Source organism: Panulirus ornatus, chromosome 10, assembly GCF_036320965.1.
Source record: "Panulirus ornatus isolate Po-2019 chromosome 10, ASM3632096v1, whole genome shotgun sequence".
Taxonomy (NCBI): Eukaryota; Metazoa; Arthropoda; class Malacostraca; order Decapoda; family Palinuridae; genus Panulirus; species Panulirus ornatus.
Genome location: NC_092233.1, coordinates 8,266,556 through 8,287,586, shown reverse-complemented (window position 1 = coordinate 8,287,586; position 21,031 = coordinate 8,266,556). Strand labels below are relative to the sequence as shown.

The following is a 21,031-nucleotide window of genomic DNA, read 5'->3' as shown; positions in this document are numbered from 1 at the left end:
TGACTGTGGACCAATTGCGGCCACCAGGATTCGAACCCATACACTCGACCCTGGGCGGCCCGCGAGTGCGTCGCGGTTGGCAACGCTAACCGCTACACCTTGTGGGTCCACAAATTCGCACATGTTTTGCTCAGTAGTGAGTATGACGGTGAGGTAGAGGCCAGAGACACGTACTGTATTTGCTGGTGAGTGTGAGCGTTATGCCACACCCTCCTGCCATCTGCTGCTATGTTTGGAGTCACACTTACCCCGCCACGTAAGGTTAGGATCTGCTGTAGGCTGTTACCTCCCACTCCATATCTCGTACCTCTCTGTGTGTGTGTACGGTAATTTCTGGCGTCCGGCAGGTGGTGTGGAGCGAGCTGTTCACCTTGCACGTAAGGGCGGCCAACATCCACCCGTGTCATGGCTCTCTGGGCGTGCAGGTGACGTACCCATCGTGCGTGGGCGATATGGACAAGGTGAGGGTGTACGCCCGCATCCGGGCCAACGTCACCTCCGTCAACCCACCCACCATCGACAAGTGAGTAGGTCACATGGCCACACCTCCCACACTCACACTCCTCCGTTCCTTCACTCCCATACCTCCCACACTCACTCTCCTCCCTCACTCCCATACCTCCCACACCCACACACACATCTCCCTCACTTCCATACCTCCCACACCCACACACCTCCCACACACACCTTCACTCACCATACCTCCCACACTCGCACACCTTCACTCACCATACCTCCCACACTCGCACACCTCCCTCACTCACATACCTCCCCACACCCACGCTAACACTCCTCCCTCACTCCCATACCCTGTGACGTGTGTGTGTGTGTAGCATATAAATACGATAGGTCTTAGAATACAATAGAGTTTCATGTGTCTGTCTTATACATATTTTCTCCGTAAGTGATGCATTACCTTCAGCGTGTGAGGCGTGTTCCCCTCCTTGCCTTTGGTATCATCTCTGACGGGTCCGTCCCCCACCTGCAGGTACGTGTCCGAGCAGCGGGTCATCAAAAGCAGGCACTCGGCCGCCTTCCCCTGCCACATCTTCGACCAGGAGGCCACCGACTACTGCTTCGTGTACATCAACACGGCCAGGTCCAAGGCCGTGTCTGAGGTCAGGAGGAAGTGCGTCCCCTACTACAAGCCTAAGAGTGAGTGTTCCTCTTCCCCACTGTCCACAACCACTCAGTATGTAACAAGGTCTTGGTGGACCAGAGTTGTGAAGTGAGTCACTACGTTGTACAGGAGGAACTGATGGCAGTGTTCCATGTCCCCCGTACGGGTCGTGCTCGATCGCTGGGAGGTTTAAGCTTCACCCCCCAAAAATTCATAGATATAAGTTGGATAAGTTGGGTTCTTGTGTCGTAAGTCTATACGTTTCCTGGTCGTATGATACTTTTATGAGTCTCATTTTTATATGAGGCTGTCGTTTTCGTCCAGCAGTGGGGAGGAGGAGGCCAGCTTCTGTCGAAATGGTATGCACATGGCAGCAGCAGCAGCAGCGGCTGATGATGATGATGATTACGGTCATGTCCCTGCGGGTGGGAGGAGACCAGCAGCTGCCCGGGTGAACCTGCGATTATCAGGGATTAGTAGTTTTTTTTCTTCTGGTCCTTGCCTTACCTTACCACTCTCCCCTGCTACTCTCCCCTCCACCCATCTCTTGCCTGTGTTATTTCTCGCTCTTCCCCTCTCTCTTTACTCCTCAGTGCCTCCCCGCTTCTCTTCTTTTCCTTCCCCTCCCCTCCCATCCTGTTCCGTACCCTTCCCTTCCTCTCTCTCTCATATTCCTCTTCTCGTATTTAACATCTCTCCTCCACTTCCCCATCATCATCTTCTGCTGCCTCCCTCTCTCCTCTTATCCTCCCTCCGCCCCGACCTTCCACACTCATCATGGACGGGCATTAGGATGGGATGGGAGGATGGGGGTGTTTAGGTCCACCTCAGAGCTGACCCTCGACGTCATCACAAGGGGAAGCTACCTGTCCAAGACGGGGAACCCCACCCCCCCACCCCCTCAAGCGACCAGGCCCAGGGGCGTCTCGTCTAATGTGCCCGTGACGTATTATGAGAGGCTGTGTGTACTTCGTCCTTTCCTGTCGAGGACGTGGTTATGTATATATATATATATATATTATATATATATATATATATATATATATATATATATATATTTTTTTTTTTTTTTTTTTTTATTATACTTTGTCGCTGTCTCCCGCGTTAGCGAAGTAGCGCAAGGAAACAGACGAAAGAATGGCCCAACCCACCCACATACACATGTATATATATAGACGCCCACACACGCATATATATATATATATATATATATATATATATATATATATATATATATATATATATATTTTTTTTTTTTTTTTTTTTTTTCATACTATTCGCCATTTCCCGCGTTTGCGAGGTAGCGTTAAGAACAGAGGACTGGGCCTTAGAGGGAATATCCTCACCTGGCCCCCTTCTCTGTTCCTTCTTTTGGAAAATTAAAAAAAAAAACGAGAGGGGAGGATTTCCAGCCCCCTCGCTCCCTTCCCTTTAGTCGCCTTCTACGACACGCAGGGAATACGTGGGAAGTATTCTTTCTCCCCTATCCCCAGGGATAATATATATATATATATATATATATATATATATATATATATATATATATATATATATATATATATATAATAATTTGTAATTATACGATACATATTATTTTTTATATTCTTTAGATAATTATTTCGTCGTTGTTCGCGTAACGATATTGTATGTAACCGGAGCTAACATGAACGCTCATTAGTAATAACCTGTGTACATAATGATCCCCAAATATTTATGTTGATCTCCAATAAAAGTACATATCACGTCTGGATCATTACATACGTACCGTATGCTTACGTCACCTACCATACTTACAGAGTGACGGTACAGTATTTGTAAGTGATTCACATGCTGGGGATAATTGATTTATTTATTTTGTTGTACGTGTGTTGAGGTGTTTGGTTGAACTGCTGAGGTAATGAGGCCAACACAGCCCATACATCCCGCCCAGACACTAATGAAAAAACTTCCTGAAACGAACGTAATTTATTGTTCTGGCGTTTAATACGAGGCAGCGCGTAATTTGTTTGAGTCTACCCTGCTGGAATTCAAATCGGGTTTAGTATAGTCTATTTAACATCGAAGCTATTAATGAATATCCGGGTGATGTTGGGTGTCATCAGGTAATATATTTGAAGAATGAGTTGAATAGATTTTTTTAAGAGAGGAAAAGAAGGAAATAGAAAAAAGTACTAAGAACGGAATTTGAGGTGACATTGAATGTATGTAGGGGTGGAAGTCGGGAGGGAGGGGTGGTGGATTGGGGTGGTGGGGGCATGGCATCCTGGGTCGGTAGGAGGGTGGTTGGGGGAGGGATTTAAAAGCTGCGTAGGACGGTAACAGCAACACAGACAACCTCTCGAACGGGCTCCGCGGGTGGAAACTGGGACGCTCTGTGTTTGTGAAAGTATGGCGTGTGACGTCAGGGTGACACGTAGATGTGTGAGACGTGTGTAGCTTGGCGAGGACGTCCCTGTATCAACGTATGACGTGTGTTATTTAGGAGACACGTCACTGTATGAATGCATAACGTAACTTACACCAGATAAGGACGTCACTGCAACAACGTATGACATATGTTACTAAGGAGACACGTTACTGTATCAATGCATAACGTAACACCAGACGGGGACGTCACTGTATCAGTGTATGACGTGTGTTACTGGACGGATACGTCACAGCACCATTGTATGACGTCATTGGTGACGTAGTACTAGTGTCTGGTTAATCCTGGAATAAATATATGTCGGCTCTGTGACCCAGGTGGATGATACGCACGCGAGTGTAAGCAGCGAACTGGAAATAAAAGAGCAAAATAAAACTAATGGTTTTGAACGGTACGCACACACACACACACACACAGGGCTTTGGTTCCTCCCCACTCCCCTGCACACATCCTCCACGCCCCCACTTGCCTCCCCAGACGGGAAGTCCCGCCAGTTCAAGATCACAGAGGAACCCGAGCCGAAAATCCACTTCGCCCCCCGTCTCCGCTCACACACCCCCGCCCTTCCCCCGTCCCTTCCCCTCCTACAGGCTGTTGATGTGTGAGTCGTTGATGGGTCAGTGTGTGTGTGTTTAACCCTTCCATCAGGGTTCGTTGATAAATGGGAACGGCTCAGACTAGTGTGTATATATATACATATATATATATATATATATATATATATATATATATATATATATATATATATATATATTATATTCTTTCTTTTTCTTTCATAGTTTGCCATTTCCCGCGTTAGCGAGGTAGCGTTAAGAACAGAGGGGCTGGGCCTTTGAGGGAATATCCTCACCTGCCCCCCTTCTCTGTTCCTTCTTTTGGAAAATTAAAAAAATTGAGAGGGGAGGATTTCCATCCCCCCGCTCCCTCCCCTTTTAGTCGCCTTCTACGACACGCAGGGAATACGTGGGAAGTATTCTTTCTCCCCTAACCCCAGGGATAATATATACATATATATATATATATATATATATATATATATATATATATATATATATATATATATATATATATATATATATATGAGTAAAGACATGGTACATATATACAGGGTTAAAGAGACGGGGCAACACGAGTGTAACTCTCTCCCTCGTAACACACACACACACACACACACACACACACACACACACACACAACCTTGTTCATGTCCCATGTTAAGTAGCGAACGTCTTCCTGGCCTCCGTCAGTCGTGGGTGCTCCCCAGCAGGAGCGGGTGGGAGGCGAGGTCGTAAACACGTGCCGCCCGGGGATTAGGTGGGTCTCTCACCTCCTGGTTCATGTGTAAAGTTCCCTCCACCACCACCACCCACCCACCTCCCTCCAGGACCCGCCTTAAGACGAAAATCTTCTACGTCGTAGACAGGTTCTCTCTCTCTCTCTCTCTCTCTCTCTCTCTCTCTCTCTCTCTCTCTCTCTCTCTCTCTCTCTCTCACACACACACACACACACACACACACACACACACACACACACACACACACATATATATATATATATATATATATATATATATATATATATATATATATATAGAGAGAGAGAGAGAGAGAGAGAGAGAGAGAGAGAGAGATCCATACGTGTCTGCATTTTTATTGCATATTCATATTTGCATTCATGTGTTTCTTGTTTTTATATTGGAACATGTATGACTTTGAGCTCAACTCCGTTTTCATTGTTCCAGTGTGGTCCAGCCGCTACCACACCGGAAGTGGCCCAGGTACTGAACTGGGTCGTACCATAACGAGATAATTACCGTTCGTAGAGGATTGTTATAGTGTGTATCATATCCTGTATGTTATCCACGTGGTTACGCGCCTCTTGTTATAACAACCATCTGTCAAATGTTAAAGTTATCTGTTCCTGTATTCCTCTCGTTTTATGACCTTTGATATATGTGTTTTGTCCCCTGGAAACCATCATGTTTCAATGTTTTGCTCATACTTTCTGTATTTTGACCATTTCAGTGTTCGTACGCCGTTTACTGTAGTCTAGGACATTTACTTCTGCCTGATGGGGTCCTGTTAACAAACCTCTTACTGTTGCTTCGTACCATTCAGCAACGGGAACATGTTTTCCTGATTCTACTTTGGATTATTAACTATTCGTAGTCTTCTGTTAGCAAGTCTTGGAGTGTCTATTGGCCTTCTCTTGTTAAGCTTTTCAGTGATAGCTATAAGTATCTGTAAATAGAAGTCATGTTGCTTGGTGTTTACTGCAGTAAGACAATATCAATTGTCCTGACCCGTTATGCCGTTGGCTATGTTACCGTTGGGTTCTGTGTTATCTTACGGGTGCGCCATCGCCCGTGTGACACAGACCCTATGCCCATCTTCCCGCCTCCCATTGTTCTCCTCGTCTTTACATCGCAGCCACTTCCCAGCCACCACCAGCACTTACCCTCCGCTACGCGCACATCCCTTACTCTTCCCCCTTAACCTCCCTTTGCTCGTTCCGATGCGTCTCTCGCCACTAATTTGTCGTTTAATTTCCACGCAGGTTTAATGTCCCTTGTAATAGGAGTCGTACGCAGCCTCAGCAGGGGGTTGGTGCCGGACAGGCCTAACACCGCTGCCAGACGATCGTCTCATTCTCGTCTTTATCTCGTTATATAACAGAGGCTATAGTACATCTAGTGTCTTGTGTGGCGGACAGGATGTTTGTGAGTGTGCGAGTGCTTTAGAAGGTGGCCAAGCGGAGCAATTAGGAGCTTTAACAATGATTAGTGGTGGAGCCGTAATAGACCAGCCGCCATGTTGCTACACTCGTTCCTGGGTCGCGAGGGAGATTTTACCGTGGTTGGTGATCCACCTGATCCCATGGGGATCAGTGGCCGCCCACACCACCAGAGGTGTGGGCGTCGGGCTAACAAGTTGGGTGGGGGGCTACGCACGCACCACCTGGGGCATCGGGATGGGAATGAAAGGTGGTGATTTCGCCTCTTTGACCCTCCGTCTCCAGTCACTTGTTTGTAAGTCCGCGCTGCACCATACGTTACCCAGTGACCAGGAGCTTGACCTTGTGGTGTGATGACCAGAAACCTCGGCCAATGAGGGGTGAAGTTGTGTTGTTCCTTCGTTCTGAACGATCGTACGTACCGTCGTGCCCAAGGGGTAATCACGCGTGGGTTGCAGGGAGAGGGCGAGGCTGCCTCAACCACACACGCCTCCTCCCGACCGAACCCCGCTCCGCAAGTCTCTTTCTGTCCTGGAATTTTTCCAGCAGTGAAGGAGGGAAGGAAGGGAGAGGCTCGTGTTGTTGATCAACTCTGGCAGCCGCTCATTAGGGGGGATTAGGCGCTAGTCAGGGGGAGGGAGGTACTGTCGGTTGATGTTCCTAAATAGGCACAAGATTATAAACCCCGACAGACTCCGCTGTTGGCCATTTTTGTGAGATACGAGTCTACGGTATATTACAATCTTATTTTGTTTATGGTATGTGTTGATGAGTTATCTTATTTGTAATCTTATTTTGTGTATCGTTTGTGTTGATAGGTTATCGTATTTGTAATCTTATTTTGTTTATCGTCTGTGTTGATAAGTTATCGTATCTGTAATCTTGTTCTGTTTTTCGTCTGTGTTGATCAGTTATCGTATTTGTAATCTTATTTTGTTTATCGTCTGTGTTATAAATTATCAAGTGAATTATCGAGAATACAGCCATCACTCGCCACCCATCCACCTGTGTGTGTAGGTTACATAGATACAGACATTCCTGCATCCGAGAAAATATTATTTACTTGCCACTTTTTCATTCCAAGGAGAATCTTCCTCAGTATTGTATCGATCACAGACATAAAAAAAAAAGGATAGATAAATGAGCCAGAATATTTACGTTGGAAATACCTGGGAGACTGTGAGTTTGCCAGATGAAACATTGTTCTTATTATAACTCTGAATATACAACCAGCGTTTTATAACTAAATTTACAACCAGCGTCCAGGATGTATCGTCTTAGCTAACTCCAAGCATAAGATTTTCACGGGAACCAATTTATGAATATGAGAATGTAAGAAGAAAGAAAACGACTCCGTGAAGTTTTCACAGGTTTGATGATGCGGCCAACAACAACAACAACAACAACAACACAACTGACGCACAGTTGACGGGCGGGTGGGAGGAGCTGCTGTCACTGGTCAACGTTGTACACACACACACACACGCACACACAAAGGTGAAAAGTCACCTTTGTCGAGGCTGCATCACTGTAAGTACAGTGAAAGAACTCACTTTAAAGGAGTTCACATTTTGCTGCTACTGGAAGTAGCGCAGCCTTGGGCTGTAGGAGCCCTTGGGCAGAGATCCTGGGTAACACTGGGGCTCTTCCTTAGAAGTTGGTCCTGGGTAATTACAGATAAAAAAGCACATATGTTTATATTGCAAAGGTGGCGTGTGTGTGTGTGTGTGTGTATGTGTGTGTGTGTGTGTGTGTGTGTGTGTGTGTGTGTGTGTGTGTGTGTGTGTGCGGACCCTGGATGAAAAGAAAAAAAAGTTCGTTGTGTTGGAAGTGACATGACAGGACACAGTATGTGGTGTGAGGAAGGTTGATCAGCAAGATATAAAGGAATAGAGAGAGAGAGAGAGAGAGAGAGAGAGAGAGAGAGAGAGAGAGAGAGAGAGGTAGCAAGAGGAATGAGTAGGAGGTATGAGGGAGCTGAAGAGGGTATGATTTAAATGGTGTTGTTATATGGAGAGGATGATTAAGGGGGTATACGTGTCGGAAGTAGAGGGAACACAAAAAAAAACGGTGGGTTGGGGGTGAGGGTTGACCAAGGAAAAGGTGGAAGGAAGGATGGAGGGAGACGCTTTGAGTGATCGGTGCCTGAACATGTTAGTAAGGTATGAAGCTTGCAGGGGATAGATCAAACTGGAGCTATGTGGTATACAGGGGGCGACGTGCTATCAATGGGCTGAACTATGGTCTATGAAACGGTCGGGAAAACCATGAAAAGGGGTGTGGGGAGTAGTTGAATATGATAACATGGTCTCTGACGTCACCCGTAGGGCTAATGTCAAAGGCCAAGCCGTCGTACCGAACGGTCGTACCATCGTGCTCAGGAGTCGTACCGATGTATTTAGTGGTCGTACCGCCGTGCATTATGGATTTAGACTATTCCATAAGATCGGGAAGAGAGTTATGGATGATGAATTCAGAAGCGAGACATTTCTACCTGGCCTTCATGAGGTAGTGAAATGTGGTATTCCTTGTCCAAAGAGTTTATTCATGTTCAGTGCGAGACCTTAACGTGTATAATATCGCATTATTACGTTATAAATGGACCTTAACGCAGTATTACGTTACAGCTTACTTATCATAACTACCGTTTCTATAATTATACGTCATTATAGTCTATAGTCTGGCTCTTCTACACCACGCTGGAAATACAATCCAATTGACCTGTTGAGCGGGAGAGTAAGGCCCTTGCGCACGACGGTACGATCCATGAGAACGAAGGTGCGAGCGTTTAGCGCGACGGGTCGACGCTTCGACATGAAACTATTTAGGCTCCTAAAATACGACGCTACGACCTTACCTAGGCTCCTCGAACGAGTTCGACACCTTACGACCCTTGGGTGTGATGGTATGATCTTTTGATCTGATAGCTAAGGGTCATGTCGAAGGTCACACCATCATACCAGAGGTGTATACAAGGGGGGTCAAGTTTTTTGGGTCAGAGAAGTGCAAAGGAATTCAAACAGCAACAGACCCTTGACTACTTCCAGTCCTATTTGTTTTGGCGGAAAAGATAAGAATAATAAGAAAAAAATGATTAGTGTGGTAAGAGCAGAAGGTCACACATACGATTCCGAGGGAAAGATTTGCAAGCTGTTCATGTGCCTTAAGGAGACGCAAATAGTATTAATAGTGGAATAGAACCTATATATATATATATATATATATATATATATATATATATATATATATATATGTGTGTGTGTGTGTGTGTGTGTGTGTGTGTGAAAAACCAGTTCTGAAACGTATCTGTATTACTGCTTTCACCCACTCTAATTGACAGATCATTCCACATATTACGAGTCTCTGTTGAAGAATAAGTACTTCGCCTCATTCGAGGTAGAAATGTTGGTCTGCGATTTTATGTATCCATGTTACTACGAGCAGATCCTTCCGTGGCGTCTTAGAGCGAGATTACCGGGGAGAAGCCTTTGATCCTTTTGAATGCTGGATTTAAGTCGTTTGAGTCGGTTCTCACACGATTTGTTTCCGAGTCTGAGAATCCTATCTCGGTAACTCGACACTGTACACTCCCCAGAGTCTGTCTTGTCTCTTTTTTTTCACGTAAGGTGACGAAAATTGAACATAATATTGGTAATCAGTTTCCTTGAGCTTTTTTTTTATTCGTGGATTAATCGACTTTTCTCGTGGAATAATTGTTGCTCTCATCTAGATTATGAAAAAAAAAATTCTGCTCAGTTATGAGAAAAAAAATAGGTTTAAACTTTCAATTGAGAATGTCACTTTGTTGTCAAAAGTCCCGGGGAAAACAAATGTACATCGGGTTAGTCGATTAATCCACAACTGTTGTTAAAAAAAAAATGGTGGAAGTAGTAGAAATGATGGAAGGTTTTTTTTTTTTTTAAATACGGTGTAAAAAACCGGAGTTAAAAGGCAGGCCAATCAACCGTGCCTAATCCTTAGCCCGGGAGAGAGAGAGAGAGAGAGAGAGAGAGAGAGAGAGAGAGAGAGAGAGAGAGAGAGAGAGGAGGAGGAGGAGGAGGAGGAGGAGGAGGCTCAGCAAGCCCCCCCAACTCCCCTTACGTCTATCTCAACTAAGCACGTACGTACCATTTCTTCACACAATCATCCCGAGAACTTGTAGGGGAAAAAAGGGGGAAACATCTTCCATCTTCACTGGATTTCTATCTATGCTGAAACAAATAAATTTCACCCTCGCTCATGATCGTTGCTGGACCACTGTCGTGTGTCTTGTGGCGTGGAATTTGAAATTCCCGAACGTGCGCGTGGGTCGCAATTAAATTAAAGATGGGCAACGCTCAAGAAAAAAGAAAAAAAATGTCCAATATATAAATCTGTAGGAAGTCAGTTTTAACGCTCTAACGTTGTGTACAAAAATAGAAAGTGGAGAGCATAAAATTTCCACGAATTATTGATGAGGAGTGAACACGTTTACAGTAAAACTAAAATTTAAAAAAGAAAGATAGATTTGAAACTGTTTTGTTTTCATCCTGAAATACTGAAACAAAACATATTGACGCGATGGTCCCATCCAACTGAACAAAGTAAGAATTTCCAACAAATTAAAAAAGGAAAGAATTAAAGCTTCCTCTTTTCGAACGATGTAGTAAATAAATATCGGACTCTCGGTATTTGCAATAAGTTTCCTTCTATAAATCATGTTGGTAAATCAGTAAATAAAATGGTTGTAAGGAAATTAAAGAAATTCCCCCTCACCTTCAGAACCCAACACTCGGACGTAAAGCGTGGGTACCACTATATTAGATTATTATAACAGTATACAAAACTGTAATCTTTTGGTGCCACAGTGGCTAGAGTTGAGGGGGTAGGGGGGATGGTTGAGGTAGTGTCATGTGCCAGCGAGTGTGACATCGTGAGACTTGTTGATTAATGTGGTTGTGACGCGTCACGCGAGGCGAGGCGAGGCGAGGGAGGGAGGGAGGTTGGTGGCGGTGGGTGAAGCGGCGAGGTGAGGGAGGGAGGTTGGTGGCGGTGGATGGAGCGGCGAGGGAGGGAGGGAGGGAGGTTGGTGGCGGTGGATGGAACGGCGATGGAGGGAGGGAGGGAGGTTTGTGGCGATGGGTGGAGCGGTGAGGCGAGGGAGGGAGGGAGGTTTGTGGCAATGGGTGGAGCGGCGAGGTGAGGGAGGGAGGGAGGTTGGTGGCGATGGGTGGAGCGGCGAGGCGAGGGAGGGAGGGAGGTTTGTGGCAATGGGTGGAGCGGCGAGGTGAGGGAGGGAGGGAGGTTGGTGGCGGTGGGTGGAGCGGCGGTCGGCGTGGCTGGGTTATTCATGCTGGCGTGCTCGGCTACTTACGCCCGCTGCCTGGCGGTTTGCGTGGCGGGATATTGAAGTTGAGTAGGTCGTAACATGTTCGCACGATTGGTCCTTCTGGTTCATGGTGTATCCTTGTGGTTCATGGTTTATCCTTTCCTTTTAAGATGATTTTGACTTCCTGATTTACTTTACTAGATGCTGGTATACTTAGTCTGGGACCTTAGATTATTTTTGACCTTCACATGCATAATAAATGCCCAGCTGCTGTTTTTCGTGGGCCTACACGCACAGGAATGCGAGCGGTACCAGACGAGGCGAGTAGCAATGGTGAAAGCCAGCAATCACCAGCTGAGCTTCGTGCGCAGGGCGCAGTAGAAAAACGCAAATAATAACGAGGAAAATTGCCTTGTGAATTATTTTAATTACGTAAGCATATAGCTAAGGTCAGTGGTGTACTTAAAGCGATGCACGAATTCGTCTTGGCTGGGTTTTTTTAAACACATTTATGCGTACGTTTCGTCTGCTTTTCTTGGTAAATCATTCCTTGTTAACCTTCCTGTTGAAGTAGAAGTTCCTTATTTCAAAGTGAAACAGTTCCCTTCGAGATTGTATTGATTATTACTGGTGAAATCAAAGTGGTTTTATGTACTTGTATTGATCAAGCTTACTGTGGACTGATAGTGTTGAATGTCTGGGTTCGTTCACCCCAATCCTCCCCTTTATAAGTTGAATTAGAAATTGGTTCCTTGCTGTTGTACTTTTTTTTCCTTTTTTTTTTTTTTTTAAGAGGATGACGAATTGAACATAGCACTCAAGGTGGGGACGCATGGCTGACTTGTACCATGAGTATTACTTTCTTAGACTTGAATTTAAATGCCACCTTTTAAAGTCCCAATCTTTTTTCGCTTTTTTTTTTTATCATTCTTCACATACGCACAGCCATACCTACTAGCACAACCCATGATTAGTTTGATGTCATACAACACAACCCATGATTTGTTTGATGTCATACAACACAACCCATGATCAGTTTGATGTCGTACAACACAACCCATGATCAGTTTGATGTCATACAACACAACCCATGATCAGTTTGATGTCATACAACACAACCCATGATCAGTTTGATGTCATACAACACAACCCATGATCAGTTTGATGTCATACAACACAACCCATGATCAGTTTGATGTCATACAACACAACCCATGATCAGTTTGATGTCATACAACACAACCCATGATCAGTTTGATGTCATACAACACAACCCATGATCAGTTTGATGTCATACAACACAACCCATGATCAGTTTGATGTCATACAACACAACCCATGATTAGTTTGATGTCATACAACACAACCCATGATCAGCTTGATGTCATACAACACAACCCATGATCAGTTTCGGTAAGAGAAGAAGAAAATAGTTGCCAGAATTGATCCCTTCCGCACTTCAACCATTACTACGTTGTGCTGAGAGTTACGGGAGTAAAACCGTTGTGTTAACGGCCATTATATAGCAGGGTACACTGAGGTACAGCCTCCATCTCTATCATGTGACGGAACTCTCGTAAATCATCAGTAATGAGGGAGTTTATCGACAGTTTTCTGGAAATTTAAGTGCATTATCAACCGCTGTATTGTTTTTTATCATACAAATGAACGTCAAGCAGAGTTGCCAGACGTGGACAGTGACGCCGAGAGCCATTTTCTGCGTCATTTATTAAACGATGAATCTCTGCACTAGTAACTACCTCGTTTGAATGATTACCCATAAATTTGTGAATTACGGTCGTCATCAAACTTATCCAGCGAAAATGACTGGGCCAGGCACGTTATATATCATGTATTTTGGATTTTTTTTTTTTTAATTGTTAGGCTCACTTTTGATCGTGGGGAGTTTTCTTCATAAAATGGTAACCGACTGAATAGAATTCTAATCAGGGACTTGATAATATTATTCATAGTCTTAATCACTTTGAGATAAACCTCACCCAAGCCTGCCCGTTTTCTTCACATTCATTCCGAATCTATGCATCGTTGCCATAAGGTTAAGCCTCCGTTTTCCATGATTAATACACCAGTTGATCAAGGTAAATAACTCTTGGGTCTGGTATGGGATTATTGAAGTCCCTATGTTGACGTACGACTTGTCTTTCCTTATCCCCTGACCGTGTCTTTCCTTATCCCCTGACCGTGTTCTTTCCTTATCCCCTGACCGTGTCTTTCCTTATCCCCTGACCGTGTATTTCCTTATCCCCTGACCGTGTCATTCCTTATCCCCTGACCGTGTTCTTTCCTTATCCCCTGACCGTGTTCTTTCCTTATCCCCTGACCGTGTCTTTCCTTATCCCCTGACCGTGTTCTTTCCTTATCCCCTGACCGTGGTACATACATCAGCCTAGTCATAATATGCTACGCCACCGCGCCGAATATTTTATGTACCCAGAGGGCGCGGTCTGGTACATGTGACCTCGCCTGGAGGGGGTCGGGTGACACGTATGCTTCCAGTCTGAGCTGTGTATGACCTCGACCTGGCTTATCTAGTGCCTCTGACCAACACTAGTCATACCACCGTTAGTGTATCTCTTCCCAGAGGCTGGGTAGCCAATGCCTATAGAATTGATTGCCCTCGGCCTTGCAAAGCCAGTTTGTGCCCGTGGGCCAAGTTTTAAATCCTACTAAGCCAGTGTGTGCCCGTGGGCCAAGTTTTAAATCCTACTAAGCCAGTTTGTGCCCACGGGCCAGGTTTTAAAGCCTGCAAAGCCAGTTTGTGCCCACGGGCCAAGTTTTAAAGCCTGCAAAACCAGTTTGTGCCCACGGGCCAAGTTTTAAATCCTACTAAGCCAGTTTGTGCCCACGGGCCAAGTTTTGAAGCCTGCAAAGCCAATTTGTGCCCAAGGGCCAAGTTTTAAACCCTGCGAAGCCAGTTTGTGCCCACGGGCCAAGTTTTAAAGCCTGCAAAGCCAGTTTGTGCCCGTGGGCCAAGTTTAAAGTCATCAAAACCAGTTTGTGTGGGTCAAATTTTAAATCTTGCTAAACCAGTTTGTTCATACAGGCTAGGTTTTTGATGCCTGCAAAGCTCGTTTGTGCCTGCGGGATTACTTTTTAAAAAAGCTACAGAGACAGTTTCTGCTCGGGGGGTCAAGTTTTTAAAGGCATGTAAAGCCAGTTTTGTGTCCGCTGGGCCAGGTTTATGAAACGTACCAAACGATTTTATGCTCTCGGGCAAAACTGGTTGCTTCTCCATGAATCATCCAGACCCACCAAAGAACGCCATCCATATCCCTGTTCCTCTGTAATTTGGCGACGTTACGGAGAGTCGTAAGTGTAACATACGTTAGCTGTGGGGTGTCGGAAGGGTGACGTATCTCTGCTCGCCATTTAGCTTTTTTCCCCTCCAGTAAAATCATAGATCATCGCCGCTCTTATAAGTTGTCGTTTATCACGTTTGGGAAATTCAGAGTATAATTATAGCAATTGGTACAGTCATTGAATTTGGAGTAATGTACAGCTTTAATTGTAATTGCCGGGGGTGGCGCCGGAATGGATGAAGGCAAGCGAGTTTGAATATGAACATGTGTACATATGTATATGGCTGTGTATGTGTACGTATATGTGTATATGTGCATGCATGGGCGTGTATGTATATATGTGTGTATATAAGTGGATGGGTCTTTTGTCTGTTTCCTGGCACTACCTCGGTGACGCGGGAAACGGCGGTACGACCCTTGAACATGACGGTGCGACCCTCGAGCACGGCGGTGCGACAATTGAACATGACGGTACGATCCTTGAGCACGACGGTACTACCTTTGAGCACGGCGGTACGACCCTTGAGCACGGCGGTACGACCCTTAAACATAACGATACGACACTTGAGATCGACGCACCTGGTAAGGCCTCTGAGCACGACAATAACGACTTTTAAGTACGACGGTAATGCCTCTGAGCTCAACCGTACGACCCTTGGGAACATACCGACCGTCCTTGAGAACGACGGCACGACCCCTGAACACAACAGTACGACACTTTTAGCACGATCGTACGACCCTTGGGTATAACGTCCGTGGCCTTTGACCTGAGACACCCTTGTCAGGTTCGAGGGTCACGCGTCGTCGTGATCAAGGGTCGTTGCGCCGTCGTGTCCAAGGGTCGTTTCGCCGTCGTGTCCAAGGGTCGTAACTATCGGGCTTAAGGGCCTAGATTACGGTGCTTTCCTCCACCAGCTGCCTTGTGATCAGGTGAGGTGGAGTGGGAGGGGATGATATGGGGAGGGGCCGCCAACCGACCTGATTGATTAGCTTGGTGTCCTTACCTGGCACACTCGTCATAATGGTACGTGTACGGCTTGTCACTCTACCCTACAGTGCCTCACCCCTCACCAGGAGGTGCTCGGGAACAAAGAGAGAGAGAGAGAGAGAGAGAGAGAGAGAGAGAGAGAGAGAAACTGAATCTACCATCCTCCCAACCTTATTTCGGTCCTTGGCATATTGTCATGAGACGATAATTCGAGAGAAACAGGTGCTTCATTGATGTTGATATAATGAGCAATTATAACCACGGGTTTCTGATTAGAAATATTATATTTAACGAATATATTTGAATTCTGTAGCCACGTGTAGAATGATCAAGACACCTCACCTCCCTCCCTCCTAAACACCCTGAGATCTTGCATGCTTTCGAAACGCATTGGGCCAAGCACCACACTCAAGGTTGTCTGGTAAGATAAAGCTCACGGTGCAGGACACCAGACCTGGCCGTGGCTAGCGGACGGTCCAGCTGACGGCCAGGAGACGGTAACAACAACATCTTGTGGCAGGAAATGGGAGGGGGGAAGCGTAGCACTGATGGTGGCTTTACGTGACGAGTGGAGTACGACAAGGTTCGTAAGCCTCCATTGGACCTGCACTGTTTACCATCAACAGCCTCGGGTGGAAACACGATTTACCAGGAGAAGGGTCTGTGAATTTGCCGATGACATGGAGATTTGGGAAATTTAGCCCGGTCAGATAAAGATTGCCTGAAGACTTAAAGTGATTTTAGACAGACGAACGGAGTCGCTGGACACATGGCTGATGACATGGAGGTTAGGAAATGTAGACCAGTCAAATAAAGATTGCCTGACTGAAGACTTAAAGTGATTTTAGACAGACGAATGGAGTCGCTGGACACATGGCTGATGGACTTAAGTGTGTAAACAGAAAATACAAAATAGTTCCTTTAGGCGTTGATAAATGTGAACCACGTATATGAAGTCATTGGTTATTCCTCATCAGTAAAAGAAAGAAACATTGGCATGATTATCATTAATAACTGAGACTGATAACTAATAATGAATGGCTACATGCACTAGAGTTGACATGAGTGAGGTCGGGTCTCATAATTGATAATTGATTAGCTGCCTACAGTAGAGGTAGCCGGATGATGGATCTCGGAACAAGAAGTAGGTTATAAAGCTAAGCGAAGCGACCCTTGCTGACGCCCAGGTCCCGGGTGTGGTTTTGGAATACGTGGCTCAGTTTTGGTCACCTAACTCGATCGACGACAGAGACAGACGAAAAAACATATCCAGAGAAGAGCAACAAAACTGATTCTACCCCTCGAGAAATAATCCTTACGAAGAAAGACTGGAAGACCTTACGATTAGAGAAAAAAAGGGGGGAGGTGGCTATTCCCAGAGGATCTAATTAAAGATTTCAGAATTATGAACCATTTGGAAAACAACGACATTGTCTTCACACGCGACGTAGATGAGACGACCAGATATGATAACACGTTACGAAGATGAGGAAGATGTAATAGCAACGTGGACAACATTTTTTTTTTTTGGTTCCAGGTGTATCGTTGGGGAACGTTCACAAACACTGTCGCTGTCTTTACTTCAAAGCTAGGAATATAAAAGAACCAGATACGTCATTGGTAGCTGTCATCAGTAGGCAGTGGCCTGCATCAGGGAAGGAAACGTGTCTAACGTTATGAGAGAGAAAATGAGCTTGGTCTATGTTTCGCTGGTCTGGAGATGCCCAGCTCACTTAGAATAGCGAATGTGTGTGTGTGTGTGTGTTTGTGTGTGTGTGTGTGTGATTGTATAACATAGTATTGCGTCTCAGCTCGCTCCTCACCCCCTTTACGGGCTGTTGAGCCGGAGGGAGCGGTGGGTGGGGAGGTGCCCTCTGCTTTCCTACCCCGCTTCTCGTGCAATATAAGATGACGGCCGCAGATAACCTCAGGTTTTGACCATTACGTCTCCTTGTTATCTTTCCTCCTCGTGTCCAAGTCAAGGGTTGCGTACTTGAAACCGTGCTGACCGCAGATTATCACACTAAGGACCTGTATAACTGGGGAACCTTTTAAGCGTAAGTGCCACATTCTTGAATATATGATGAACACCGTTATATACTTTACTCATGAAAGGGACGGTATGGGGGAAGAAAAAACAGACGCACTAGGAAATGGTATTAGGTAAGAGAGAGAGAGAGAGAGAGAGAGAGAGAGACGACCCAGCCCCGTACATTGTGTCTCGCCAAGCTGACGACGGAGTTCCCTGATGGGCGTGGAAGATAACCGGAATTCCTAGACACAGCGGACAAACCTGCATTAGTTATTCAGCAAGACCCCACCCCACTCCACCCCACCCGTCTCCACGTGCCATGGAAGGAGGGTGGGTGAGGTAGGGTGGTGGGTGGATGGTGCACGCTAGGGACCACTTACCGCGCCTCTGGTGTCTGGCATGACGGCAACCTCAACCCCCAACCACCCCCTAACCTCACACTCATCGCTCGTACTACACCCCACACACCCGCCCGCCCACGCCATCCGCCTCATGCTTCTCCACCTGTGTGTCTTGTCATTTTTGACACTCGCTCCTGCTCTGCACCTCACCCAACTCCTCCGTCATGCCTGCGATCTCTCAGCGTGGCTCTGCTTCCACTCCTCCTCCTGGTTGGTGAGTGTCGGGTGTGTGTGGCTGGTGTCACATGACTGTAGGAGCTGCCAGGGAGGAGCGATGTAGCCAGAGTGGACGACCCCACCTACCTACCTACGACTCCCGCGCCTGGACCGTATCTCGTAGGCACTCATAGGTAGTATGAGGTCCCCTTACCCACACTGTGGCTAGTTGCCACATTACCCAGGCACTGAGCACCCTCCCCCACACACACACCCTCACCACCAGACACTTCCCTACTCCTGTGTGCTCACCGCCTCCTGACCTCCCTCCCTCTGCAGGTGGCCTCGAGTACCTATCGCAACGTCGTCAGCTTAACCTTTCGTGCACGACGGCACGACCCTCAGTCGTGATGTCGTAGCTCTCGACCTCATCCAGATGGGTCAGGTCAAACACCAGACTAACGTACCCAGGGGTCGTGCCGTCGTGTTTACAAAGGGGTCATGTCACAGATGCACCTTCAGGAGCAACTAGTGGCCTGCCTCCTGTAGCAGCAGCAGCAACACACGCTACCGTATGTAATCACACACACACACTTCCGTATTTGTACTATACGGTGTGGGTTTTCTACACTGCCGAACCTTCTCCTTGAATCATTCACCTCTTGAAAGCAATGTATGACGTCAACATTCACAGCTTCGCCTCTTACTTCATTCCACGGATCAGATATTTGGTCACGTGTCGGTGGTGTTTGTCACATTGTTTGGAGCAACAGTTGGTGAGGGGGGAGCCTCTCAGCCAGCAGACAGTATGGCTACGTTGCTCTCGTCGGCGACGTGTTAATGATACGGCATTTATTGCTCTATTGTGATTACCTGCTGTAAAGGTGAAGCACAGGAGCCCTCGATCTCTCTTGTCAGGTCGTAACATACGTTATACAGGCGGTTCTCACACTGTTCCCGCCACCCAGGCTCATAAACTGTACACATCCAACCTCCCTCCCTGTACGTCATGTTGTGTGTTACACCCACACCCTCCCTGTACGTCATGTTGTGTGTTACACCCACACCCTCCCTGTACGTCATGTTGTGTGTTACACCCACACCCTCCCTGTACGTCATGTTGTGTGTTACACCCACACCCTCCCTGTACGTCATGTTGTGTGTTACACCCACACCCTCCCTGTACGTCATGTTGTGTGTTACACCCACACCCTCCCTGTACGTCATGTTGTGTGTTACACCCACACCCTCCCTGTACGTCATGTTGTGTGTTACACCCACACCCTCCCTGTACGTCATGTTGTGTGTTACACCCACACCCTCCCTGTACGTCATGTTGTGTGTTACACCCACACCCTCCCTGTACGTCATGTTGTGTGTTACACCCACACCCTCCCTGTACGTCATGTTGTGTGTTACACCCACACCCTCCCTGTACGTCATGTTGTGTGTTACACCCACACCCTCCCTGTACGTCATGTTGTGTGTTACACCCACACCCTCCCTGTACGTCATGTTGTGTGTTACACCCACACCCTCCCTGTACGTCATGTTGTGTGTTACACCCAGACCCTCCCTGTACGTCATGTTGTGTGTTACACCCACACCCTCCCTGTACGTCATGTTGTGTGTCATTGAAGCCTCATGTTTCTCTGCTACGCCCCCGCGGCAGCGACGCTTCCATACTGTAATTTCCCATGTGTAGTTAATGGACCATTTCACCTCGTCATCGCAAAGCTCTCGCCTCGCAAAATGAATATTACGGCTGTCCGAGGAGTTAATGGTTCTGTGGCGCGGGTGGGTAATGGGTAGCGTGGCGAGGCAATATAGACGTCCCCCGGAGAAGTATATGCCCCAGTAACAGGCCATTAACACACTACACGGGTGTAAAACCCTGAGTTACCCTCCCGACGCCATACACCAGGGTGACCAACCCGACGCTGAAAGCATACACAGTCACTGGCAACGCTGATTTCCGTCGCTCATTTCCCGGCCCAGGAGTCCCTGCTGTCGTTACGAGGCTCCTGCAACGCTCAGGTCGCCGGCCACGTCCACGTGGTCGGGTCTTGTGTTTATAAAGTGTGGTGATGCGTGTGCGACTATGTGGGGAGCGTGTCTTTGTGTCTGGTAGTTCCATCGTGGCCAAGAATGTTCTAGGAACAAGTTGAAAAGGTGTTTGCGGTGTTCGTAAGAGATGGATGCTGAGCGTTGATGGGAGAGTGTGACTCGTGTTTGCCTGGGGGAGTGTGGCTTTTTATGGGGTGTATGTCTAGTTAGGTGGAGTTTGAGGTGGGAGGGCGGTTGTCGAGTGCTGGACGGGTTATAACCAAGGTGTATTTGTTTTGGTTGTGTTGTATTTGTCTGGAGGTATTGGAGGGTATTTGTGAATACAGGTTACTGAAGTGTGAGGTACGGGGGGGGGTAAGCTTTTTTTCATTTCTACTTAGGGGTTGGTGGTTTTTAGGTAGGAGTGGTGTAGTGTGCTGTTGTATATAGAAGTGGTCGCTGAGCATGTTTGAGGTAGGAGTGGTGTAGTGTGCTGTTGTCT

General features: G+C 46.6%; 1 protein-coding gene across 1 annotated transcript in view; it reads left to right on the top strand.

Moving 5' to 3' along the window:
• Positions 1-21,031, top strand: part of gogo (golden goal) — a 211,730-nt gene that overhangs the window by 137,326 nt on the left and 53,373 nt on the right. Inside the window, 2 exon segments of the mRNA XM_071665505.1 lie at positions 348-523; positions 989-1,155. Coding sequence (XP_071521606.1) covers positions 348-523; positions 989-1,155 — 343 coding nt within the window.